Source organism: Rhea pennata, chromosome 5 (assembly GCF_028389875.1).
Source record: "Rhea pennata isolate bPtePen1 chromosome 5, bPtePen1.pri, whole genome shotgun sequence".
NCBI classification, from domain to species: Eukaryota; Metazoa; Chordata; class Aves; order Rheiformes; family Rheidae; genus Rhea; species Rhea pennata.
In genome coordinates, this window is record NC_084667.1 from 66,902,587 (window position 1) to 66,928,933 (window position 26,347).

Genomic DNA, 26,347 nt, shown 5'->3' on the forward strand with positions numbered 1-26,347 from the left:
CCCGGGCAACAGCTCGTGAGTGGCACTTGCAGGCGCTGGCTGCAAGCGATGAGGGTTTTCCTGCAAAATACTCATTCCCGGGGCGGGGGGAGGGGGGGAAGGGGAAGGTGGACTCTCCAAAAAGCAAAACTGCTGGGGGAAAGCTGCTCAGCGAGGAGCCGGCACGCCGCCGGCACGCAGCTGCCCGCCTGGCAGGGCACAGGGCGTCGAAACGCGGCGGTTCCCGGCAAGGGCTGCCACGGGGAAATGCCACGAATGTGCCACTGATGTCTTTCCCCCAGCAGCCTGTGGGATCCGACACTGTTCTCCTTGTTATCTGGCATTCCTTGGGCATGTATACGTTTTTGGACAGATGCAATGAGAGAACTGGCCTCAGGCCAAGAAAGCAGGATGCGCTCCAGTAGGAGCAGAGCTTTGGGCTGCTCCCGGTCGGGATGCCAGCCCGGATTTCCAGGAGCAGCTAGTGCCCAGCTTGGAGGAGCCCTGCACCCCCGCATGCTCCGTGCGGATGCCCCCTCCACCCCAAATCAAAGCTCCTCACTGCGGACCCGCCACCCCGCAGGGCATTCGCCCCCGCGGACCTCAGCCTGCCTGCTCGGAGGGGCCGGAAAAGAGGTCTGGGAAAGGCTAAACAGATGCAACCCCGAGCCGCAGGCTCGGCCCGGCCGTCCCCGCTCGCGGGCAGCCTGCCGGGGAGCTGCGAGACACAATTTTTTTTTCTTTTCCCCCCCGCACGCCGCGCTTTCACCCACCCCCCCTTCCCCCAGTCCCCTGGGGATGCGGAGTCAGGTTGCTGCCCGCCCCGCTCCGCTGAGTGGGGTGGAGGCGCGGGCAGCGGGGGCCTCTCGCCCACGCCGCCGGCCCCTGCTCCCGGGCGCCCCGGCCCCGCGCTGGCCGCGCTCCCGGCTCCGGGGGAGGCGCGAGCCCCGGGCGCCGCACGGCCGAGGCGGGGGCGCCGGGAAGGCCCCGGGGGGGGCCGAAGGGGGGGACCCCTTCCTCCTCCTCCTCCTCCTCCTCCTCCTCCTCCTCCTCCTCTTCCTCCTCCTCGCCCCCCGCGGGCACGGCGAGCCCCCCCCCCCGGGATGCCGCCGTGGTACCCAGCCCCGGGGGGAGGGGGACGTGTAGGGGGTGGGGGCGGGGGGGGGGGGGCAGCCCGGGGCGGATTTTGGGCTGAGCCCCGATTGGCCAGCGCCGGGGCAGGGGGATCCAATGGAGGCGCGGCCGCGGCTTGGGCCCGCCCCGCCCCGCCCCGCCGGCCCCGGTCCGCGCCGGACCCCGCGCCGCCGGCTCCGGTCCGCGCCGTCGAGTCGGGTCCACGTCGCCGGGTCCGGTCCGCGCCGCCGGCTCCGGTCCACGTCGCCGAGTCGGGTCCGCGCCGCCGGCTCCGGTCCGCGCCGTCGCGTCGGCTGCGCCCTTGGGCTCCGGCGCCTGCCCTCGGCTGCGGTGCGCCCCGTCGGGTCCGTGCCGCTCCGCCGGCTGCGGGGCGCGCCGAGGGGCGCGCTGCTCCCCGCCGGGCCGGGGCCGGGGCCGGGGCCGGGGATGCGGGCGGCGGCGGCGCTGGCGGCGCTGGCGGCGCTGGCGGCGGCGGCGGCGGCGCTGCCCCGCGGGGCGCTGCTGCCGCACGGCGCGGCCCGCGGCGACGCCCGGCTGCGCCCCGGCGACGACGAGAGCTCGGGCGCGGAGCCGCTGCGGCGCCCGCTGCCCTTCTACGGCCGCGCCGCCCGCCGCCTCTACGTGAGTGCCCGCGCTGCCGCCCGCGCTGCCGCCGCGCCCCCGCCTTGCCGCCCCTCCGGCCTTCCCCGGAGCGCAGGATCAGTACAGCCGGAATCCGCCTCTCCCTTCCATCCCTCCTTCCTTCCAGCTGGCCCTCAGTCCCACCGTCTTCCCACCCCTCCTGCTGCTCACACCTTTTCTTCCCGGCCGGTCCTCTCCACAGGCCCTCGCTCCCCCCCGCCCCCCTCCATCCCTGCAGCTCCTCACCTCCAGCCCCCATCCCGGCACCCCCACACGTCTGTTCTCCATCCGTCCCTGCACCCCCGGGCCTTTTCTCCTTCCCTGCCTGCACCTCCACACATGCCTTTCCGCATCCATCCCTGCATCCCTGCACCTCCACGTGCCTTTTCGCCATCCAGCCCCTCATCCCGGCACCTCCACGTGTCTTTCCTCCATCCCTGCCCCCATCCCGGCACCTCCGCGTGCCTTTTCCCCATCCAGCCCCCATCCCTGCACCTCCACACGTGCCTTTTCTCCGGCCGTCCCTGCAGGCCTCTCTTCTCCCTCCATCCCCCACTCTCAGTGCGTCCTGCCTCCGGATTTCTCTGGCTGCAGAGAAACAAGAGGGCTTTTTCCTCTGCAGCTGTTCCTCCGCGAGGAGCGGCTGCAGCTGGGACAGCCCGTGAGCTGCGGCTCTCCGGGGCCCAGAGAAGCCCAAGGTCTTTGTTTCCTCCTTGGAAGAGGCCGCACGTTCTCCCTCCCCCAGCCTTGGCTCCCAGCCCTCAGCCCAGCTCCGGGGGCACTGGGGAGGTGGAGGGGCTGGGGGACCGGTGGCAGAGGTGCTCCTGCCGTGGGGACGGCGGGTGGGGACCGCTCTCTGAACACCCTGTGCCGCTCTCCTTGCAGGTGGGGACCAATGGGGTCATCTCCACCCAGGATTTCCCTAGAGAGACCCAGTACGTGGATGATGATTTCCCCACGGACTTCCCTGTCATCGCTCCCTTCCTGGCCGACATCGACACCACTGGCGGCAGAGGGAACATCTACTACCGGCAGGACGACTCATCGGACGTGCTGAACCAGGCTGCGGACTACATCCGGGCTGGGTTCCCCCGGGCGGCCGGGTCCTTCCTGCCTACCAACGCGTTCCTCGCCACCTGGGCGGACGTGGGCGCCTACGAGGAGGTCTCGCCGGACACGGAGCCCTCCCGGAAGGTGAGGACAGCGGGCTGATGTTAGAGCCCCGTCCTACAGGTCACGGGAGGATAAGTCTTCCTTAGCACCCAGAACATTGAGCCTTTTCCTTCTGGGCAGCTGGATGGTTGCTCCAGGCTTGGACAAGGACCAGAGGGGTCTCCACTGCGGGGGTTGCACTGGGGGGGGGAAAGGGTCTGGAAAACAAGCGTCGCTCGTACGCGGTCCCTCTGCACCCGCTGGACGCGGTTCGCGCCCCGGGGCCGGTACCGCTCCGGGTGGAGGTGCACCCCTGTGCCGAGCGCCGCCTCGTTAGCGCGCTGCCTTGACGAGGAGCCGGGCGGTGCGCGATGCTCTGCCGCGGGGAGGACGCTCTGCGTTCCCCCGGGGCCGGAAAGGCCGTAAAAAACCAACCAAAAAAAACCCCTCCTGAGCAAAAATACCGACGGCTTCATAGGCCGAGGCGGCTGCACGTCGGGGGGGTGCAGGCGAGGCGCAGAATTTGGAAGGAGACGGAATGCAACCCCCCCCCCTTCTCGTGGGAAAGCAACCGGAGAAATGCCGTCGGGGGCCTCCCGGTGACCTGGCGGGCACCAAGCCGCGGCCGCGCAGCCTCGCCTGCGCCGCGCAGTTGTTGGGGGTTTTCTTTTTTCCCCGTCTCGAAAAAGTTGGATCGGGTTTTAAAGCCAAAACAGAAAGACTCCCGCTTTGAAATGAGACACTCGTTGGAAAGTTTCATTCGCGGAGCATGGAAATTCAGTCTGTGCGTGTTTTGCAAAGAATTCTCCTCTTTTTTACCTACGATCTTTGTGAAAACTGCAGAAAACTCCCCAGGCACTGCGCCGTTTTCTGTATTGGGGGGCTGAATTTGCCGTGCACCGGAACGCTTCTCCCGTCGCCGCTCAGCCCCGGGGTTCGTGCTGCAGGCCTCCTGCTGCCCCAAAGCGGGCGCTTATCCTCTCAAGCCCTCTGGCTGCCGGGGCGCCGTCGCCCTCGCCCGGCGCTCGCGGGGCTGGCGGCCGGCGCGGGGCGCCTGTGCTGGGATGTTTGGGCGTGGGGAAGGCCCAGGCGTGTTTTTTCCTGAGGAAATCGAGCTAAAATTGGTCTCTCGGGGGGAAACGCGGGGCGTGCTGCTTCTGCTCCGGTGCTGACGGGAGGAGGGCGAAGCGCCGCGGGTGCCGGGCAGCGCGGACGGGCCCGCGCGAGCCGGGGCTTTATTGCTGCGGATACGTTGCACCAAAGCCTGAGGAGCAAGTCCCCAGCGCAGGGTTTGCATCGTGTCCTCTGTGGGGGTGTCAGCTCGGGGCAGGCGTGGTGGTGCCTGCTTTGCCTCTGCCCTGTCACATCTGCCGGTGTGTCCCGCTCTGCCTCTCCTGCAGCGCAACACGTTCCAGGCGGTGGTAGCCTACGACGCGTCGGACGCCTACGCTATCTTCCTCTACCCCGATGACGGCCTCCAGTTCTTTGGGACCCGCCCCAAAGAGTCCTACAACGTCCACCTGGAGCTGCCAGCCAGGGTGGGCTTCAGCCGCGGCGACGGCGACGACCCGAAGAAGGAAGGGCTCTTCTACAGCGTGGCCAACAGCGAGCGGGCCTTGAAGCACCTCTACCAGTACGTAGCGCCTTTGGGGCTGTGTCTGCCCGGGGAGGGGGAATTTCTCACCTTGGGGCAGGCAGGGACCACAGGCAGCTCTGGGAGACCCAGCTAGGTGACAGGGCACCTTCCCAGTATGGTCAGGGCTGCACGGGGTGCAGTGGGCACTATGTGTGCAAACGCAGCTGCTGAGCTGGGTGGTGGCATCTCACCAGCATCAGATACCTGTTCTTGGTGCACGCGGCCGGCCAGACTCACAGCTGGGCCAGGAGAAGGCCAGAAAATGTGGCCATGACGCATGTTACGTAGGCACGGCTGTGCTTTCTCCAGCCAGACCTGTGGGTCCGAGCTTGGCGGCAGCGGGAAGGGCGATGTTGCCTGGAGGGCTGTGTCCCCAGGCTGGTGGCCTTGGCGCTGCGGCCGCAACGGTGGCTGCCGTCCCCTAGGGCGAGCAACGTGATGGTGCCCGGCGTGTGGGTCTTCCACATCGGCAGCGCGGCCCCGCTGGCCAACGTGGCGCCGGCGGGCGGCGGGGGACACGCTGCCGCCGCCGCCGCCGCCGCGCCGGAGAGCGCCGTCGAGGACGAGCCCGCGGCGCCGGAGAGCGGCGCGGCGCCCGGCGAGAGCCTCGCGGCCGGCGGCCCGGGGGAGGACGTCGGCTCCGACGGGGACGGTGAGCGGCTTTGCAACGCCGGCGCGGCGGCAGCGGCGGCCGCGGGCTCCCTCCCGCGCGCGCCCGCTGCCACCGCCGCCTCCCGCCCGCAGCCTTCCGCGGCGGCAAGGAGACGTGCCGGGGCCACGGCGGGCGCTGCTCCCCGCACGCCGTCTGCACCGACCACGCCACCGGCCCCTGCTGCCACTGCCGGGCCACCTACTACGGCAACGGGCGGCAGTGCCTGCCCGAGGGTAGGTGCACACGCGCAGGCGCGGGGGGCACGGGGAGTGGGGGGCGGCCCCCGCGCCCGCCCACCGCCGCCCCACGCCTCGCCGCCGCGCAGGGGCCGCGCACCGGCTCAACGGCAAGGTGAGCGGGCGGCTGGCGGTGGGCGCCGGCGCCGCGCGCTTCCAGGACGCGGAGCTGCACGCCTACGCGGTGGGCAGCGACGGGCGAGCCTACGCGGCCGTCAGCCGCCTGCCGCGGCCCGTCGCCCGCGCCCTGCTGCCCCTGGCGCCCCTCGGCGGCCTCCTCGCCTGGCTCTTCGCCCTCGAGGAGCCCGGCCACGAGAACGGCTTCAGCATCGCCGGTGAGCGCGCCGCGCCGGGACGGCAACGGGTGTGTTGGGGGGGGGGGGGGTGATGCAACGCCGCAGCCGCCCGCCGCCGTGCTCCCGCGCAGGCGCCGAGTTCACCCAGCACCTGGAGGCCACTTTCTACCCCGGCGAGGAGACGGTGCGGGTCACGCAGCGCGCCGAGGGGCTGGGGCCCGACGGGCACCTCGCCCTGCGGACGCACGTCGAGGGCCGGGCGCCGGCCGTCCCCGAGGACGCGGCCGTGCACGTCGCTCCCTACACCGAGCTGTACCGCTACGCCGGCACGGGTAGGAGCAGGGGCCCCGCGGGGCCGCGGCGCGCCCCTTACACGTGCACCTAGCTGCAGCTGATGCCTTTTGAAGCGCTTTTGCAAGCCCGTGCCGCACAGTTGGAAAGAGGCGCCGGAGCAGCGGCGCTGCCCCAGCACGCAGCCACGCGGCAGCGCCGGGGGCGGCTTCGCCCAGCCCCTCCTGGGGGGGGTCTTGTCGCTGTATTTTTTTTTTTTTTTTTTTTTGCCTCTCCCCCCCCTTCCCCGCTTTGCAGAGGTGACGTCGGCGGCTCACCGGCAGTACGTGCTCACCTCGGGCGCCGTCAACCGGACCCTGTCGTACCGCCTGCGCCAGAACATCACCTTCGCGGGCTGCCCGCACGCCGGCCGGCGCCCGCCCGCCGAGCAGCGCCTGCGCGTCGAGCGCGTCTTCGCCCTGTACGACGGCGCCGAGCAGGCGCTGCGCTCCGCCAGCACGAGCCGCGTGGGCCCCGCCGCAGGTGAGCCCGGCCCCGGCCCCGCGCCGCGCCGCGCAGCGCCCGGCCCGCTCCCGCGCGCCCGACCGGGCTACCCCGCCGCTGCTTTTCCCCGCCGGCACGCGCCCCAGCCCAGCCAGCGGAGTCGGCGGCGCCGGAGCGGCCCCGGAGCCTGTGCGAGCGCTGGCGGCAGAGCCTGCTGGAGCACTACGGCGGCAGCCCCCGCGGCGACCAGTACGTGCCGCAGTGCGACGCCGCGGGCGCCTTCGCCCCGCTGCAGTGCCACGGCGACAGCGGGTACTGCTGGTGCGTGGACCGGAGCGGCCGCGAGGTGCAGGGCACCCGCTCGGAGCCCGGCAGCCCCCCGCCATGTAAGTGCGCGCGTGGCCCCGCTCGCTGCAGTGCACACACACAACCGTGCACACGTGTCCCTGCTCGCTGCAACGCACACACAGAACCTTGCACGTGTCCCTGCTCGCTGCAACACAAACACACACACACAGAGGACCATGCACACGTGTCCTTGCTCTCTGCAGCGCACACGCATCCTGGCTCTCTGCACACACATGTCCCTGCTCACTGCAATGCACACGTGACCACGCACACGTGGCCCTGCTCTCTGCAATGCACACACAGGACCGTGCACACGTGGCCCTGCTCTCTGCAGTGCACACGCATCCTGGCTCTCTGCACATACATGACCGCATGCACACGCTCTTGCTTTCTGCAGTGCACATGCATCCCAGCTCTACATACGCATGAGCGCGCACACGTCCCAGCTCTCTGCACATGCAAACACACACGTGCACCCCTCTCCCCGCACCTCTCCTCCCCCGTGCAGCTCTGGCGTGTCAGCCCTGAGGCCGATGCTCTCCAAGCCCTCGCTCCCCCCCCAGGTCTCCCCAGCGTCGCGCCGCCCAGCGTCCGGCCCACGCCGCGGCCCGACGTGTCCCCGCCGGCCGCGGGGACCTTCCTGCTCTACGCTCAGGGCCAGCAGATCGGCTACCTCCCGCTCAACGGCACGCGGCTGCAGAAGGAGGCGGCGAAGACGCTGCTCTCGCTGCATGTACCGTATCCCGTGGGATGCCGGCTCCCCGGCACCGCTCTACCGCAAAATTCCCCTTTTCCCTTTCTCCGGCGCCTCCCGGATTCGGGCGCTGGCCAGCGGGTCGCTGGATGCTGCCGAGCGCACCCGTTGGCGAGGCGGGCGCTCACCCCGCACCCTCCCGCCCCGGCAGGGCTCCATCGTGGTGGGGATCGACCACGACTGCCGGGAGAAGACGCTCTACTGGACCGACGTGGCCGGCCGGAGCATCAGCCGGGCGAGCCTGGAGCCGGGCGCCGAGCCGGAGACCGTCGTCGGCTCAGGTGCGGCACCCGCCGCCGGCTCTCGGGGCGGAGCGGGGCCGGGCCGCGGCGGGGAGGCGAGCGCCCGCCGCTGACGGCCGCCGTGCCCCGCGGCAGGGCTGCTCAGCCCCGAGGGGCTGGCCGTGGACCACCTGCGCAGAGCCATGTTCTGGACCGACAGCGGCCTGGATAAAATCGAGCGAGCCCGGCTGGACGGCTCCGAGCGGCGGGTGCTCTTCGACACGGAGCTCGTCAACCCCCGGGCCATCGCGGTGGACCCCGTGCACGGGTGAGCGGCGGCGCGGGGCGGGCTGCGGTAGGGCGAGTGGGGATTTGGTGAAACCTGCTCTTGCAGCATCGTATTTTCAAGCTTTGAAACCTTGCTCAGGGTTTGAAAACGCAGGCTGTCCCCTCTGGGGTGCTGCCGCGCCATAGAAGGTGCTACTCCCACCTTGCCCTCACCTAGGAGCTACCGGTTGGGTCATAAATGTGTTTTGACACCTTTTTGCTTTTCTTTCGGAGATTTTCACATCAACTTAAGAGCTATTGCAGGCAGCATAAAGGGCAACCCAGGTCTTCTCTCCTGCTAAGAGCCAGCAACTAAAAAAAAAAAGCCGATCGTCTCCCACCACATCTCAGTTTTGCACGTCGTGTTTGGTGCATACTTGTTTCCCACAGCAACCTTTACTGGACTGACTGGAACCGCGAAGCGCCGAAAATCGAAACTTCCACCGTCAACGGGGCCAACAGGAGGATCCTGGTGAACAGGGACATCGGCCTGCCCAACGGCTTGACGTTCGACCCCTTCGCCAAGCTGCTCTGTTGGGCGGACGCAGGTAATTCGCCACGGGCCCGTCGGACCCGAAACTCGCCGAGCCCCAAGAAAAAAAATCCCAGCTCTGTCCCGTTGCTTCTTGGGGTCAACTCTGCGCTCGGCCCTTTTTAGCTTACAAAGGCGTTAACGCGCATCGGCTAACTCTGTGGATAATTTACCCCCAGATATACACACGTGAGATCTCCCTACTTCTTTCTTTTGTATAAATGTGGGTGTTTTCACACCGCAAGTTTAACCTGCAAGTGGTTAAACTCTGCCTGCCCAAAGCCAAGGGCCTCGGGCTGCTCCGATACCGCACCTGCGCCTCAGCAGCTGCTGCAGGAAAAAAAAAAGGAAATATGTTTATATATATGTTCATCAACTTAACTTATGGCCTGTCACGTCTTTGGAAAGGAACGAAGCACCTGGAGTGCACGCAGCCGGACGGAACGGGCAGGCGCATCGTACAGAACAACCTCAACTACCCCTTCAGCATCGTCAGCTACGCCGACCACTTCTACCACACCGACTGGAGACGGTAACGGCGGCGGGGCCGCGCTCCCCCCAGCCTCTCCGGCTCGCCGCGGGAGCGACGCTGGCCGGCGCAAAAACGAACGGAGTCCCGAAAGCCCGCGGGAGCGCTGCCCCGGGGCTCCCGCCGGGCCCCGCTCGGGAGCCGCTGCTCGCGCATCGCCGTGCGACGAGCGGCTGTGCAGAAACCCACGCGGCTTCCTGGCAGGGGGAGCAATAGTTGTGGTGGTGGTGGTGTTTTTTAAATAAGATTTGGCACAGCATTCTGTATTTGGATCAAGCCAGAGAAAGGATTCGGTCCCAAGTCCTCTCCCCCGCCCCAGCCCTCAGCTGTGGGCTCATCAGGGGCTCACCTCTACTACACTCCAGCTGGAAGTTGTTAAATCTAAGCAGATTACAACAAACATGGAGGAGAGTCTGGGGGCTATAATCTCTCCGCGGAAGGCTGGCTGCGAGACTCTGCCTTCCGCCGCCAGAGCGACGCCCTGAACGAGCAGCACGTGGCCTCCACGGGGCAGCTCTGAGCGCCCCGGCGAGTCCGAAAGCGTTGAGACTAGACCTTTTTGATTGCCTCTGTCCTTAAACGCACATAGAGTGGGAGCAAGGGGAGGAACAAAGATATTTCAGAGATGATTAAAGCGCTTCTCCCTCTTTATCAACAGAGATGGTGTGATAGCTGTCAATAAAGACACCGGCTCCTTTACTGACGAGTATCTTCCAGAGCAGCGATCGCATCTCTATGGAATAACTGCAGTTTATCCCTACTGCCCGGGAGGTATGAAAAACACAACACGCTTTTCACTGCCTGACAGCTGTTATATGATTAACGTGTTAAAAATCAATTTCTCTCTGCAGCAAGAAAATAGTAAATACTACTTCAAGAAACCACAATCTTTATACCCAGAAGAACATGAGATCCAGGAGGCTATCACTGCATGCAGCTAAGGGGAAAAGCCCTTAACGAAGGCCAACGAAGTGACCTACTTTTCTGCAAAAGTTTATCAGCTATTTTTGAAGTTATACCTCAAGTCTTTACTACTGTATTAAAAAAAAAAAAATGAAGAGCATTGATATATTATAGAAAATGGTCCTGTGAATCTCAGGCCATTACTCTAACTTTTGCTTATACAAGCAAATTTAAAATGTAGTTGTCTTAATCAAATGTTTTATTTTACTGGGAGAAAAATGGATTAGTATTTTTAAGAGCTTGACAATCTGACCAACAGGTCCCTTTTAACCAAAAATAAGAGCATATGGAAAGCTTTGGATGCAGTATCTTGCTGGGTTTAAGTCATGCACAGTCTTCAGGGCTGTAGATGTTCAGAAAGCGTGCAAAACAGTTAAATGATACGGCAAAAGCATTAAAATTTTTCTAGAAGACAATTCTGTATTTCCAACACTGCCTCAATGCATGTCTTTTAGTATTTATATTAGAAGAATGCTAGAGTTAATCTGTTCATGCTTTTTTTTAAGTGCCTTCATAGACCTACCCAATGTAGACCAATACATGTTCAGAAATACCATTTAAGTTGTAATGCTTCACTTTTTCTAGGTTACTTCAACAATTAAATAAAATGGTTGTTTAAAGTTCCCCTTCAGATCTAGTTTTTAAATATTTCAGTTGTAGGGGAAACTGGAGAAGCAGCAAGCAAGCCAGGACTGAGCCGTTTACATGGCAGAACTACAGCAAGAGAGGAATCTGCAAAGCCTTTATATAACACTCCCTTTTCAACACAAAGCCAAACACAATGAATAAGAACCACATTTGCCAACTTAGAACTAATCAGAAAAATTTGTCTCTATTTCTCCAACTTTATTTAAAGAAAAATGGTAGTTCAGAGCAGTCAGAATTCAATTTCCTCTGTTTTCTTTCAAAACAGTAAAATAATATCCATTTCAAACTGCATGCCAGAGATGTACATGGTTCCTAACTGTACTAAGGAGACAAACTAAAATTTTTATCTGTTCATCTTCCGACTTTCCCCAGTCTGTGGTCCGTCTTGGGATCAGCAATAATTGCTTGAACTGCTACAATCGCTTCATTAATTTTTGTTTGCAGCTCTCTGAGTTCCTCTATATGCAGCAGTCGCAGAATCTGGGCAGCTTCATTGAGAACAGCATCTAGGTGAGTTGCAGAAAGAAGCAGTATAAAACATTTTCATCTGATATGTGGGTTGTCTTAACAAAAGCTTAACCTAAGTTAATGCTCTGTCCTTTGCTCGTGCTGGTGCTTTTCCTACTTGAAACGGGAGACTTGGCTCTTCTTGCTAGAGATACAGAGTGCTCTGTGCAAAACCTCACTGAGTTTTGCGTGGCCCTTCCAGTAAGCCACAGCCAAGTCCAGTCAGCATGAAACATTCCGAGTAGTAATTTAGTTGTACGAGGGGCAAAAGTGAAGCCTAGCAGAGTCCCAAGTCATCTGACTATTGCTTACATATAACCCATCGTGCCAAATTCTGCTACCTCTGATTAGTGTGTTTTAGCTAGATGATAAACCTAAACCTGAGCAGCACATTGGTCCCTCTGCTGGTAGAAATAAGGTTTTACATGGCAACGCATTCCTTCTGCATGAAGTGGCTGCCATTAAAAGCTGTTATTTAAACGTGAGTTCGGAACTACATATTGCACCGTTAATACTTGTGCTTTTCTGTTCCCGCACAAAATGCTCAGGAGTGCTCACAGACAACAAACTGGAAGGGAGCGAATACAGGCTTCTAGAAGAATTGTGCTTTTTTACTGCACGTGTTATCTAGTATTTCACTTTGTCAAAGGCAAGCATAGTTATTTAAAAAGCAGCATTTAGAGAACTACTTACCTCCTGTATCAAAACCAAGAATGTGCTTTTCTAAAGCAACGGGCAAACCCTTAAAAAGCAAAAAACATGGTCACATATAATTAGAAGTGCCATTTCATATGTTTGGAAAGCAAAATCAAGAACTACACTTAAGTTTTACTTATACAGACACTGCTGACAACTTCAAAAAACATCATATTTTATTACACATGACTATGTCCTGAAATAACTTTATTAATAAAGAAAACCATCTAATAATATTCCCTTTACTTGTCCAGTGAATCCCATTGAATATACACTGCCCGTATGCAATCCTTAAAAGGCCAACGACAGTACTGCAAGACAACACCCAATACAGCAACAACTCTACCCAGATCAAACAAAGAAAACATGTACAAACTAGGCTGTCTTAGAAACTGTTGCCTTCAAACAGCTGCCAGATTTCAAAGCATTCACTTATTTTGAAAACAAGTTGTAAAAACTCTAACCAACAGTCTCAAGCACTGAAGCGCAGGAATAAATAGGAGTGTTCAATCTTCTAAACACATGCTGTATGAGACAGTATAAGACAAAGTTTTGTTAGTGGTCATTTGTAGGCATTGCTCGATTGCCTTTACCCTTTCCTGTGGTGGAGGACAGGTCACACTAAACAATTGCTCACCATGTTTCAGCATACCTCCAAGTTTAGATTTCTCTAAACAGACAGAGAAAAGCCAATTTTAAAAGACTTTCATTACACCCTCCATAACTTTTTTCAACATCTGCCTTGCATGACAAAAACCTTTGAGTTCCATAAGGTTAGTTTCCAAAATGACAGGGCCATAAACCTTCCAACAATGAGGAGCTTTTCTTTCTTTTTTTTTTTTTTTTTTTAAAAAAAGCTTTTATATACGAGTCGATCAAAACAAAGGAAACCATGTTGACCTAATCTCTCATTTTCAGAAATATTTTTCCCCATGACCTTCAAAGCAAAATGTGTTCAACTGCAATCTTAATATTTCTGTATTGCAATAAACTGCTGTATTATTATAATTTATACAGCGTACAACAAGAATGCCATTTATGACACTTCAGATGGATTAATGCAGTATCAGCCTTCATATGCATACTTTCTAAGAAACTCAGTATTTAAGGCTGCAAAGACCTCACTGCCCTCAAGAGTTCTCAGAGCTACGAGAGCAGCAAAACTCTGATTCGGCCGGTTCTTTGTGGATGGAGCCCCAGGGCCATTGCAGGCACCTCCAGTGCTGAGTGACTGTGGTGGTACTTTCAAAACAGCCAGTCTCTGGGGTGCCCCAGCAGTGTAACGTTATTTCCCCTGTCCTCCTCCCATCACCCTTGCTGTTAAGGTCCTTTTTGGCAGCACACTTTGTCTGCTCCCTCTGGTGGAGGTCCGTTTTGGTAGAGCAGTAGATCCAGTCCTTTCCAAGCATGAAGGCCCCACGGGCTGCAGCAGCGGTGCGGTCCCTTCAGAAGCTCTAGCCTGTACTCTCAAAGTGATCCTGACAGGCCACTCTAGTGGCATTTGCTGTGGTTGATCCTACCTAAGATACACTCACCAGGTAAGGAAAGCCCAGAGGGACAGGCTAGGAGAGCAGAGGACTCTCCTAACCTGAGGGGCAGGGGAAAAGGGAAAGAGATTACACACCTTTAAGAACATTCTGCACTATCACAGCAATACAAGGATGAATTGTGAAAAGATGTTGCCAAAAGCTGAAAATACTTTGAATTATTTGAGTTCAAACAAGTGCTTCCTCTAAAACCATGTGCAACTCTCACAGAATGGTTCCAATAAAAAACTCCAATAAAAAAATGCATTACGTCTTGCTGTTTCATAAAAGCATGCCTGCTTTCATGCCTTAACAGATAGCTTCAGCAAGAAGTACAGCATAAATGATGGGAAATGAAAAAAATCGATGTTCTAGAAGTCTGTCAGTATAAATCTGAACCCTGTCTAAACATTGACTACATTGAATTGTCACCTACTCAACACAAAACCTAAAAACCCCTAAGTGCCTTTCTCATCTTGAAAGCTCTATCATTTTGGGGGTACTTTTAAAACACAAGCACAGCAGCATAGGGTTCTTCAGCATACTCATACCCATCCTTCAGCCAAAGGACAGTTCTGTGTGTCTCATTTCTACATCCATCTTCTTTCTCCCCCTTGTACCTTGATATTGCCAAGAATATAACTCATGACACTTTGTATATTAAGGCTGTGACGCACAAGTCAAAGGTTACAAACTGTTTCCAGGGACAAGACTTAATATACACAAAGTGTCACTAGCTAGTATTTTGGCTATTATGCCAGCCAAAAATCAGAAGCAGAGATTTATTTTCCCTATCCTTCCATCCTGCAACTCAATTATCCTCTCTTTTGAGGATATCTTCTTTATCTACAGCATCATGATGCTGATCACTACTACTGATCTTTATTTTTAGGAAAGTGTTACGGAAGATCCAACAGCTCTTTTCAGAAAAGCTTTCCTGCCCTGAATCACCAGTTTTCAAAGTGATTAAGGTGCAGGCAAATGTTCCAAGCACACAAATAAAGCTGTGTCCCTGCCTCCAACTCCCTGCCTTTCCTCCATTTGAAACTCAGCATTCAGAGTGGGAATACCAGCACCCAGTGACACTTCCACCTAAGATCTTGAGAACCTATCAAACATGAAAAACACTTTTGTCATAAAAAAGACTATTCCTTAAAGAAGCTTATTCTGACAAACTCATAAGAATGCCCATTCTGATTCCTGAATGCCAGCATTGCTGCTACATAAACAGCAAAAAAAAAAAAAAAAAAAAAAAAAAAAAAAAAAAAAAAAAAGCAGCTTTTAATGTCACTTAGAGAAAGTAAAATTAGTGTAACAGTCTCACTCAGCTGCTTACAGATTTCCTGCTCTTTTCATGGTTTTGATTTGCTGTCCCAGTGCTTCTGGCAATCACTGTGTTGCAACTCTGAGCACCTGCAATTGCAGCTTAGTGAACATCGTAAGCAGTGTTATGATAATAAATAAAGTATGCCCTGTTCTAAGCAGCTGCCAGAAAAAGATGAAGGGACTTGTCCTCAGTTGTTCTGTCTAACAGGGACACTTCTAAACATACACCTGTCAGGCAAGAAAGGCTGCCTGCCTCGGCTGCAGCCAATGCAGTCTGCAAACAGCTGCTGCACCAACCACTAGAAAAACGAGCTGAGAACTGGGATTTTTAAGAAACAATCTGAAAAAAAAAATCCACAATCATTCCCTGTGAGTAGCTGGAGTACTTATTATTCATCAGATCTACAAATATCTGACAGCTCATGGTTAGAAAGTAATTCTGCAAAAATAGTTTTTCACAGTACTATTATTCAGTTCAGAGGCTTCATTGTAGAATTCTAAGTTTCCTTCATCATTTCTCATTTGGAATGGCAGAAAGGAGCTGGGTGTCCAGCATCCCATTCCTAAAACATGAGGAGTAAAAAGCAACACATTCCATACAAGGAAAGTTTTGTCTATTTATAGCCAACACTGCTACCTCGAAGGAAAAGCCAGCTCATACATGTTCTTCCTCTGACATTGTAGGCCTGCTGCCCTAACAGTAACAATAATCATCTAGCATATACTAAATCAGGAAAACAGCTATTTACGTAAGATCATACAGGTACCTATATTTGTACATTACAGGATTAAAAAAAGAGCACTTCATATACTCCCCATAATTCTTCTCCGGATCTTTTAGAGTCAGGATTGCTAATGTAAAGCAAGCTTCCACCACCTCTCCTAAATCAACAATGTTTGAACAGAACCCAGTTTGACTGTCTGAGATATTTGCACCTACACTATTTATGGGCTAGTGAAACAACTAACACCAGATAGACTTGTGCGTTGTATATACGAACCTCCTTGGACTGATTCGCCTTCGCTATGGCATCCTGCGTCAAGCGCTCCTGAACCAAAATGCGAATTGCCTAGGAAAAACATTTAAAGGCCAAAGTAATTCAATTACGTCTTAATGCATTTCTCTGCAATACCAAGGGAAAAGGAAACAACATTAAAATCCGGAATAATAACAAATCCAGTTTTATAAAAGACTTTTTGGAAAAACTCTTAGACCTTAATTCTTTAAATTGCACTACTCTCTGCAAGCAGTTTCCCTCCACAGATTCAGCCTCTTTGGTTCTAGGAAGGCAGTTTGATCAGAAGAGATCTGGTTATTTATTACAGTGTTACCTTTCGCCACTACTGGGCTAGATCTGCAAAGCACTAGAACAGTCAAGAAAGTTTGCCATTCCCAGAATGACCCGATCATGATTCCAAAGCAGCAGTACCATTTTTGAGACTGCACTGCCTGGAGCAGAACCTGTTAATTCTGCAGCAATACAGCTTCTTCAGGAAGGAACTTTAGTAGGCACTGAACCACCTCATAACAGCAGAGAAACCTGGAGCAGGGCCACCAACCCAGGTTTTAAAGAGACTAAATAGAAAAAAAATTATTTTTAGATATACACACATGCAAAAACCCAGACTTGACTGAGTTTAACAATCGTGCCACTCATCTATTTTTACTGACTCCAGTACACAGCATGAAATCGTATCAAAGCTATCAGTTACTGATACCTACAGCTGTAAATGCCTCCAAAAATAACTCAAGGAATACCAGGCAGGCAGACTTGCATCAAGAAGAACTCAGTCTGTCAAACACATTCCTCAGACTGCTTCCCTCCTGAAATGCGACGGAAGCAGTGTGACTGTTTCATGTTTCTCCTTCAAGATTTCTCCTGGTTTTGGTCATGATTAAAGCTGAGAGGCAATATTGCAAAGCTGCCACTGGATACCATTACAAAGCTTTCTAACTAGAGAGAGTAGCCTTGTGGAAAAGTGGTTTGATCAGGAGTTTCCTTTTTATATTTCAGCACTGAAACCAGACTTTGCAATAGAGAATTTTGAGTAACTTTTGCATTAGGAAAATGATATCCAACATAGGTACACAGAGAAAAATGCTTTCTGACCAACTTCTCAAAATTAAATTAATAAAACAGACTCCAAATATTTCTCTGCTCTCTCTGGCCAGGGTCTGGCAAGCTGTCTGTGACGTGTTCATACTCTTCTGCTTTCCTAAGGACCCATTCCATATCCAAGCCCAAATATGGATCATACCTTCAATGTGTAGGCATTATAAGAAACCATATTATTATGGTGTGAAATAAGTTCCACTGATGCATTCTGATATCATCAAGCCTTGAAATTAGCATTATAGTTGTTCATATAATGTGAACCGCTACAGTAGGAACCTACTCACTGTAATTAAAAGCAAGAAAATTTAGGGCGATGCTTTTGTCCAACTACCTCGGACAAAAAAAAAAAAAAAAAGCGAGACTAGAAATATAGAAAGAAAGACAAAACATAAATACACCTGTGCAGAAAACACTTGCACTTTTTCTTTCCAAGCTGTTAATACCAGATTTGGCAAATCCACTTAAAGCTCGTTAGCCTTGAGACAATCCTGTAAGAAGCACTCAAGGGATTTTCTCATGTCTGGTTTCCGAGCTCACACGGCAGATCCCCAGCAGTGGCATTCACAGGGTCTCTCTTTACCTGCTATCTCTTTTCACCAAGTTGTAGGGGTCTGATACCCAAAACCTCCACTTCTCTGTAAAGCACTGTGAAGGGTTCAAAGGCTATTTCAGGAAGGCAAATGATAGTAGCATGCTGGAGAGAAGCAGCAAGTGACTGACAGGATGAGTGCAGGGCCTCATTTCATTCAGAAACCAGGCTCAAGTGATAAGACTGTTCAAATATAGCCATCACAGATTTAAGCACACTGTATAAACTTCAATACCCGTCGCATTAGTTTCTCCAAAATAAATTTTGCAAAGATCACAGCTTCTGTAATGAATGAACCTTATTCTTGTTTTTCATTGAAGTACCAAGTTTATTTTAGTGCCAAACTAAGATTTCCAGATTATGACGTGATCAAGTGGAAACTCAGGATTGTTGCCAATTCACTAAATACAGTGCTTTAAGAATATAGCTTTGATCTGAAATCTGCATGCATCTACAACTCTAGCACTAAGTCACGGATTTTCTCCCAATTATTAGGCTAATGAATTTTATAAAGTATTTTTCTATTTGCTGCATTTAGAAGTTATGATTAATTGTCAAGATTAAACTAAACTGAATTTAGCTATGACAAAGAATAAACAGTTCATGGGATGAAAAGCCAGGAGGAAATAGCGTCTAACCTTGGCTCTTCCCCATTTGTGTGTGTGTGGTTTTTTTAAAAAAATATCCTTTGCATTACTTAGCCTCTATGTTCTCAAGTTACTCCTTTCATTTCTAGAGCTGGAATACAGAGAAACAACACACATAAGATGAGTTAAGGAAGAAGTGGAAAGAAAAGAAATCACAGCTGTCAGTAACAGCGCACCCCAAGGAGTTGTGAAACTCACCTTAAGCATTACCAAGTAATCGTCGTGTCGTTGGATTTGAAGTAGATTAGCTAAAGCCATCACTCCAGCCTTGAAATCAGGATTATTCACTGTAAAACAAGTACGCTACTTTTAATAGACTTTACTTCCCGACTCCATAGTATCAGACTGCACTCAAGTATGGACAAGGCCATGGATACACAGCAGTGAGCAACCATTTAGTCACCTGGCCATATAATAGAAGGGAGGGGCTCAATCTGCTGTAAGATTTAATTTGTATCCTCCTTCATAAAGATATACAAAGCAATTAAAGTCTGACACTAGCTGCATAACCAGATTGCACAACATTTTGAAAGCACAGACAATACTGTTTTCAATGTAAAACATATCATATGAAGGTTCTACAGCACAGGAAGCCAGAGCAAGTCTTTAAAAGACAATAGCATTCTCTTTTGCAAGTCTATTATTTAGCTGCAGAGCAGAACTGTGCCTGTTGGATGAGGGCAAGAGTAATGCCTAGCTGTCTTTCCGTGGAAGGAGCAACGGAGGAAGACTTGGGGATATGAGGCTAGTTTTAATAGCTATGTTCCACTAATTTAATTTATTATGAACACGTGCAGCAGTCAAAAAAAGTTACACTAATCATGAGAAAGGTACAACAGGGCGGGGGGAAGGAAGGGCAAAATTGAGCCAACATGTAATAGGTGACAGTACTGAACTGGCCTGTCAACATTTTCTTAGAATGTTTTTTTTTAAATGATAGCTCAGCATCCCAAGAGCTGTTTTGTTACTCCACCTCAAACCACAATAAGTACATTCACATCTTCCAGAGCACTCTCTGCAGAGCTGTTAGTGTAAACGCCCTTCAGCTGCTTCCTTACTGCCTGGCAGAGAAGCAATGGGCACAAACTGAAACACAGGAAGTTCTGTCTGAACATAAGGAAAATTTTTACTGTGAGGGTGACTGAGCACTGGAGCAGGTTGCCTAGAAAAGTTATGGAGTCTCTATCCTTGGAGGTGTTCAAAAGCCATCTGGACAGAGTCCCAGGCAAAGTGCTCAAGGTGACCCTGCTTGAGTGAGGGTGGTGATGGCCTAGAAAATCTCTAAAGGTCTCTTCCAACCTCAACTGTTCTGTGATTAAACCCCTCCTGCCACATTCATATATGATCAAGTCTCCAGGTACCTCACTCTACTGGAAAATATTCTCCCTTCCTGCCTTTCCCCAACAGAAAAGAGCTCTGCCATGACAAGACATCTGGGATTCATATGGAGTAGATTCCTCTTTCCTTTAGTAGGGATGAGGAAAAGAATGAACAGCTGTTAAAATAGCTCTCAAAAAAATCCCTGTTCACATAGAAGCAGTTCTGAGATAGCAGTTTTATATGTGTATATATATATATATACATATATATATATATGTATGTATCTACCTACATATACACACACATATATGAAAACTTGCATTTCTAAAGCCTTAAATATGACTTTTAAAAGTTACATGTATTGTAGTACTGTAACAACTTAAAATCCAAAAAGCACCACTGAGGCCATGGAACACATTCTATGTATGACATCTGTAGAGCACACTACTGCACACTTACCATCCAAGTTAATCAGCGGCTCTGCATTTTTTGCTGTATTGTCAGCATTTTTAGCACCATCAGGGTTAGAGTCCTTATACTTATCAGCTGTTAAAATAAGAAGTAAATACAATCACCATCAGGGTGAAAGACAAAAATAACAAGTTTAGAATTAAACTGCAGTTTTTGTCAATTACACTTTTGACATATGGTATACCCTCAAAAGCCTTATCAATGCATATGCTGCAGCTTTGGATCCTCTACTGAAGCCCTAGTCGGTTGCCAATCTAGTGAGCTCTTCCAACAGCTCTCATCCGCACAAAACTTATGTACTGTTCCAGAGTAGGGTCAGGGCATGCTCCATGCTTAGGCAGGGCATTACACTCTTGATTAAGGCTCTTCCTACAGTCTTCATCCCCAAAAAGCAGGGCTGAACAATCTGCATGTTGCAGTTCTACTGTTTTTAAAATCCAGCAATTCAGCTAACACCAGAGGCATTTTACCTTACCCAGTAGCACACACAGTGATTTTATCACATGAAATCAAGAACTACAGATTTCAGTTTGTTCTTATCAGGCAGAGTATAACACTTCCAGTGGAGGCTTTGTTTTGCAGAAGACAGCAAAACCTGTGTGACCCACAAGTATGTTTTTTAAGGCTTCTCAAAATGGCACCCCTGCTGGCTCCTCCATCTTCATGCAGCTCTGAGTCAAAGGCGGCTTTCTCTAACCAGAGAGGCTGAGCACCAGCTCTACAAACTGCAAGTATTTACATTCATCGTTCCTTGTCCTGGCCCGAGCTCAGCTCTGCAGCAGTTAAAGGTAATTGAAAACAGTGCTTTGGCTCTTATAAAGGTTTGCCACCAGTAACTACACTTGTCTCTGCACTGTCACTATAAGGAAACCAAATCACTGCTGAGAGTTAACTTTTTTCACAACATTCTCCTGGTTTCCAAGGGCTCAGGAGTTGTCTTGTGAAACAAGGCAAGAATAACTTATTGGTATATTAGTACTGAAGAAAATGTATTTAATACATTTTAGAGTAAGTTATTATAAGACAATCCCAAGACAGAATGATATAAATACATACAATGGGTTTTGCTATATCCAGCATGTGAATACATTCATGTAAGTGATATACTCACATGTGATACTCATGAATGCAAGTACATTGCTGTACTGTCCCAGGGGAGTTGAGCTGAAGAGAAACAGCTCATATCGGAATACCATGCAGAAACAAGTAGACCAAATCATATATTTTTAAAAGACAATAATGAATACTTTTGACATTGTCTAAAGTTGACAAGTGCTAAAATAAATTACATAGCAAAATAGGATTCCCTATCATTTTGAAATATTAAGTAAGTTCAGTCATACCATTATCCCCATATTCAAGCCTAACTGCTAACCCAAGAAGCCAGTCCACCGTTTCTTGTCGTTCTTGCATTTTGAAGGGACAGTTTACATCTTTCATATACTGTGGAGTAGAAAGAGGAGAAAAATAAGTGTTACTGACTGGAAGGAAGCACTTGTACAAATTAGCTAGGAGCACAGAAGCGTTTTGTACATAGCTACTTCCCCACAGACCTAAAGGTTGTTGGAAGATTAATAATTAGTTAGATGCATCATTATGCAGTGTCCTCCTGCAGGATTTGGTCTGAGGCATTCCAGAGCACCCTACTCCCCAGCTAACTTGACCCTGCCACTTAATAATGGCACTCACTTTTCAATTGATAGCTGATACTATCTGAAAACCAAAAAACCTCCTTTCTTTGTTCAATTTACATATTTAGTGGAAGTTAGGGCAAGCGGAAGGAGCAAGAACAAATCAGTAGAGCAAAAAATTCCAATTCCCACCTAAAGCTTTCACAATACTGGTATCAGGATACAGCAATGATTTTAAAATCATCTGGACAGAAGTCAGAGGATTCTAGGTTATAGCGGGAGTAATAATTTTCCCTTTCTTAGGTCACCATAAACAGCTAAAGTATCAGGATTAAAGGAATCATGTACAACAGAGGAGGACAAGTTTCAAGGCTGGGACACCATCCCAGGGCTCTTAAGGCCAGGATACAGGACCTTGTCCTAGCATAACTCACTGCCAAGACTAAAGAGTCCAGTGTGCATTGAAACCCCGCTGTGTCCCTTTGCTGAAGGGAGAGAACTGCCACACAGCCTCCACTCCAGCAGCAGCATCACCACTGGCAGCAAAGGGCACCAGGGGCTGGCACAGCACAAGCAGGCAGAAGAGCTGTTCCTGGCTGTTGGGAAGAGGCACAGGAGGAAGGCAGGGAGAGAAGAACAGTCTGGCCAAGTCAAGAAAGATAACACAGAGCTGCAGTACTACAACACTCGTACAGCTGATACCACAACAGCGTTCGCAGTCAATAGTTCTGATATCACGTGTACTTAAAACTCCCAATACTACCCCAACATCAACTTTGCATCTGTTCCTTAGCCTCCGATCTGCAGAGCATGAGCAGTGCAACTCCAGTCCTTCTGGACAGTGAACCAGGCAAGCAGCTCCAGTAAAATAAAGACTTACATGCAATGAACATTATGGAGGAGCATCTTCAGCTCCTTGCAAGGCTGTTTCAAAACACAGGAAATAGGAACCAAGAGGGAAAGCTATAACAGCCCCACGGCAACTGAAAACGCTCACGAGCACATAGGAGATCGCTCACAAAGCTACGCCATGTTCTGTGCAAGCAGTGAAAAAATCACCCATCTGAAATAACAGTAGGCACACAGAAAAGTTGGAGTAACCTTCTTTTATGTGCTTGCAAAGTCTAAGACTGCACTAGCCTAATCCATTTCTCTTTTGGTACACAAGAACATTAATGCAGAAAAAGCTGTTTACTTGTGGTCAATTGTCTTTCTCTGTCAACTGAATCAACAGCTGAATCAACAGAAACAGATTAAGATACCAGCTACTGCAAAAATGTTTGAATGAAAATTACGCACAAGAAGTCCTACCATCTTAGTATCTCCTATAGTTTGGCTTCAACAACACATTTAAATTACCAAGAATGTCAAAGTTCAGAGAAAGGACAAATATTCACAATAATTTACATTCAACAACTACAGAAACTGTTTATGATTATTTATATAAGCCAGCTTTATAACTTAAATTTGTGTCTGAAACAACAAACTACCTTTTCAAAAGACTTTGGCCAATCATCACTATGTATATTTCTCAAGTTCCCCCGGTCTTCAATCTTATAGTGCCTGATTTTCTGGTCTTCAAGCCAGACAATAAAATTTCTGAATTCTGTTTCATCTAAAGAGAGGAAGAAAAAAAATAAAAAAGAATGAACCAACATTTTAAGGACAAAACCCAGCCCCTGAATTTTGATGCGCTTAATTCAAAGAAATACTGGTGCCCCTGCATGCTTTCAGGTTTTACCCTAATGAAAAATATATCTACCACTAAAACTGCATATTCCAAGATAGCATCTGACCAAAACTCAGCACTGTAAGTGTTTTTTATTTTTCAAGTCACTTAATTGTCTGTGGATGATTGACTACACTAAAAGATATCAGCTAATAGATTGTTGTTAAGTAAAGAAAGAAAAGCAAAGCAATGATGTGGAGAAATTCAATTACTAACCCTGTTGTCTAGACAAACATGTCACGTGTTACAATAACCCCCAGACTTTTCTAAAGAGCTGTACACGCACACACACATCCCGTGACTCTGCAAAGGTATTTTTTCATTATTGTTGACTCAACACTTTACCATTTGGACTCAGAATTCCACAATACAAAGATTTGGGTCCAAACAAAAATACTAGCACAGGACAGAGTAATTACTTTGCACCTGCTCTTCAGTGGCAGAATTTATTTCTAGACACAGTAAATCACAGTCCTAGAGTACTACTGCCCCCTTGAAACAAATGGGAACATTTTGGCATTATGAGAGTTTTAATATCTTGAAGCAGTTTCTGCCAGCTCTCAGACTGGGTTAAGGATACCGCTCTTCCATCAGGGACAAAAACAATACTCCTACTGCTCAGCAGTGTCTCCTGAGCGACAAAAATGCCCTATTTCTACTGACTACACTGTAAGAAACACAGATAGAGTCACAACATGCATGAAAGAAAGCTTTCAAGAAGACACTTAGAACTGCAGACTGACAGAACCAAGTTTAAAACAAAAAATTAAGGTTGCAAAAAAAACCCCAAAAACAACAAAAAAAACCATGCTCCAAAACCAGAGTATTAACACACATAAGTTTATTAGGCAATAGAGCTAGTGAGGTTACCACACTACTGCTGGTGTACAGAACAAACCACATTGCAGGGACACGGCGGGTTTGTATACCAACCGAGGACATTTCCTGCAGGGCTTGTGACTCCTGCTTCCTGTGGAAGAAGCAAAGAACTGCCAGCAGCTTACCTCAGAGGTGCCCCAGGGTATCGGATTCTACCTTTGCTTTTGCTCAGTTTCCACACGATGGTGACAGAGTCACTAGAACCAAGCTGCCCGCAGGCAACCACCACAGTATCTGGCAGCCCTGGATTCCCCAGGAGACACTCTGAATTTTTCCTGGAATAACGAGCACTTTCTGCCACAACTGAAGCAAGCTGCAGCTGAACTTTGAACCCTGACAGCTGCGTAACACAGCCTGCAAGACGCTTTAATCTCGCTTTTTTTTCTTATTTTTCTTCAAACCGCCGTGCTCAAGACACAGAGAACATCATTTTAAACCGCAGGTACACTGCGAGAACGAGCACGGGGAGCCTCGGAGGCGCTCGGGCAAGGCGACGCTCGCATCGGCCCTCGGGGAAACAACCCTCCCGAGACCTCATCGGGCTAACGAGCCGCGGAGCGGGGGAGGCCTGGGGCAGCCCGACTCCGCAGGGCGACGTGTTGAGTCAACAACAACGAAAAAAAAAAAAAAAACCAAAGACCCTCGCACGGGGGCAGGGCCCCCCCGCCCCCCCCGGTAACGACACGTCGGGGGGAGGAGGCCGTTAGTGCGTGAGGGAAAAGGCCGCTGCCGGGCCGCCCGCAGGCCCGGCCAAGCCCGCCCAGGCCCCTCACCCCTGCAGTTGAAGCCGGCCGGGTTGTGGTAATCGAGCGCCGACAGCTTGCGGCGGAACATGGCGCCGATACCGGAGCCGGCGGCAGCGACACCTCCGCGCCGGGCCGGGCCTCGCCGCTCTGCCCCGTCTCAGGCCGAGGCGGGCAGGAAGCAAACGCCCCTTCCTCCGCTCTCTCGCCTCCCATTGGTTCCTCGCGCTCCGAGCGGCAAGCACCGAGGCCAATCAGAGCGCGGAGCGGAGCTGCCGGGACCGCGGGGCATTCACGCAGCTTTATTGACAGCGCCGGCGGGCGGACAGGGACAGGCGGGGGGCGGGGCCTGAGGCGGGGGGCGGGGCCTGAGGCGGGGGGCGGGGCCGCCTTAGGGAAATGGCGGCGCGTCGGCCCCCGTGGGGTGTCATGGTGGCTGCCAGGAGGTCCAGCGCCAGGATGCCTTTAATGAAGTCAGGAAAGAGCCGAATGGGCGTTTTTTGGAGAGGGAGGAAAAAAAGCCTTCGCTTTTTTCCCTTTTTGGTTTGATCTTTGTGTGACGCTTGCTCTCAGGGCTTTAAAACCCAGCCTTTCCCAGGGCCCCGCGAGCCGTACCTGAATCGCCTTGGTTTTGCCCTAGACCCGCCCCGGACGGACTCGGCACGTGGCGCGGGAAGCCTCCGAGCAGCGCTTGGTTTTCCTCGCAGGAAGCGGCGAAGAGGCTTCCTTGCTCGGGATGAGCCGTAGATGCGGTCGCCAACCAAGCCGGGGTCATCTTTTCTTTCCGTTTTTTTTTTTCCCCTCAATTATTTGTGTATTTGTACTACTTTGGGCTTGGGACGTGGGGTGCTAGGGTGCTTCTTCACTCGCCTCCTGCCGCGTCGCGGGCCACAGGGCTGCCCCCGGAGCTGGCACGGAGAGCGGCTGGCTGGTGGACCCACCTGAGCGGCCGTGGAGGTAGCAAGCGAGTGAGGGGACACGCGCTCGGCCCCGTGAGCCTCGCAACCGGCTGCTGTGCCGGCGGCCCCGGGACGAGCAATAGATATCTAGGTAGGAAAACCTCCCTGTAGCCTGGAAATGAGGGTGGGGGGATGAACACCCTTGGCCACCTGCGGTCCAGCTCCCGGGCAGCACCTGGTGGAGTCCCAGGTTGGTGCGAAGCCTCCAGATCAGAGCCCTGCTCTCCATCCTGAGCAGGCCTTCGGTGCTGGAGACGAGGAGCCAGGCGGCTCGGCCCCTCCACCCCGGCGCTGCTGCACGTGGGGGTCCGCGTCTCCTTCCCCACGAAACCCATCGCACCGAGCCCCCTCGCTCCGGCTCCCCATCCCTGCCATCCCTGGCCTCCCACAGCGTCGCTTCCAAAG

General features: G+C 52.1%; 2 protein-coding genes across 2 annotated transcripts; one reads left to right on the forward strand and one right to left on the reverse strand.

Moving 5' to 3' along the window:
- The first annotated feature begins 1,539 nt into the window (after positions 1-1,539).
- Positions 1,540-10,785, forward strand: NID2 (nidogen 2). The gene is made up of 16 exons (XM_062577744.1): positions 1,540-1,734; positions 2,620-2,928; positions 4,287-4,519; positions 4,948-5,174; positions 5,267-5,407; positions 5,500-5,745; positions 5,838-6,038; positions 6,295-6,519; positions 6,627-6,866; positions 7,392-7,561; positions 7,734-7,863; positions 7,960-8,131; positions 8,521-8,678; positions 9,071-9,194; positions 9,850-9,962; positions 10,043-10,785. The coding sequence occupies exons 1-16, from the start codon at positions 1,540-1,542 to the stop codon at positions 10,051-10,053; spliced, it is 2,895 nt and encodes a 964-aa protein (XP_062433728.1). The 3' UTR covers positions 10,054-10,785.
- Positions 10,786-10,979: 194 nt separating this feature from the next.
- Positions 10,980-25,168, reverse strand: RTRAF (RNA transcription, translation and transport factor). Its single transcript, XM_062577743.1, has 8 exons — positions 25,014-25,168; positions 23,123-23,247; positions 21,345-21,444; positions 19,990-20,076; positions 18,409-18,497; positions 15,859-15,927; positions 12,003-12,051; positions 10,980-11,308 (listed from the first exon to the last, which is right to left on the reverse strand). Exons 1-8 carry the CDS (start codon positions 25,072-25,074, stop codon positions 11,154-11,156), a joined length of 735 nt encoding a protein of 244 aa, XP_062433727.1. The 5' UTR covers positions 25,075-25,168; the 3' UTR covers positions 10,980-11,153.
- Between the last annotated feature and the right edge of the window lie 1,179 nt (positions 25,169-26,347).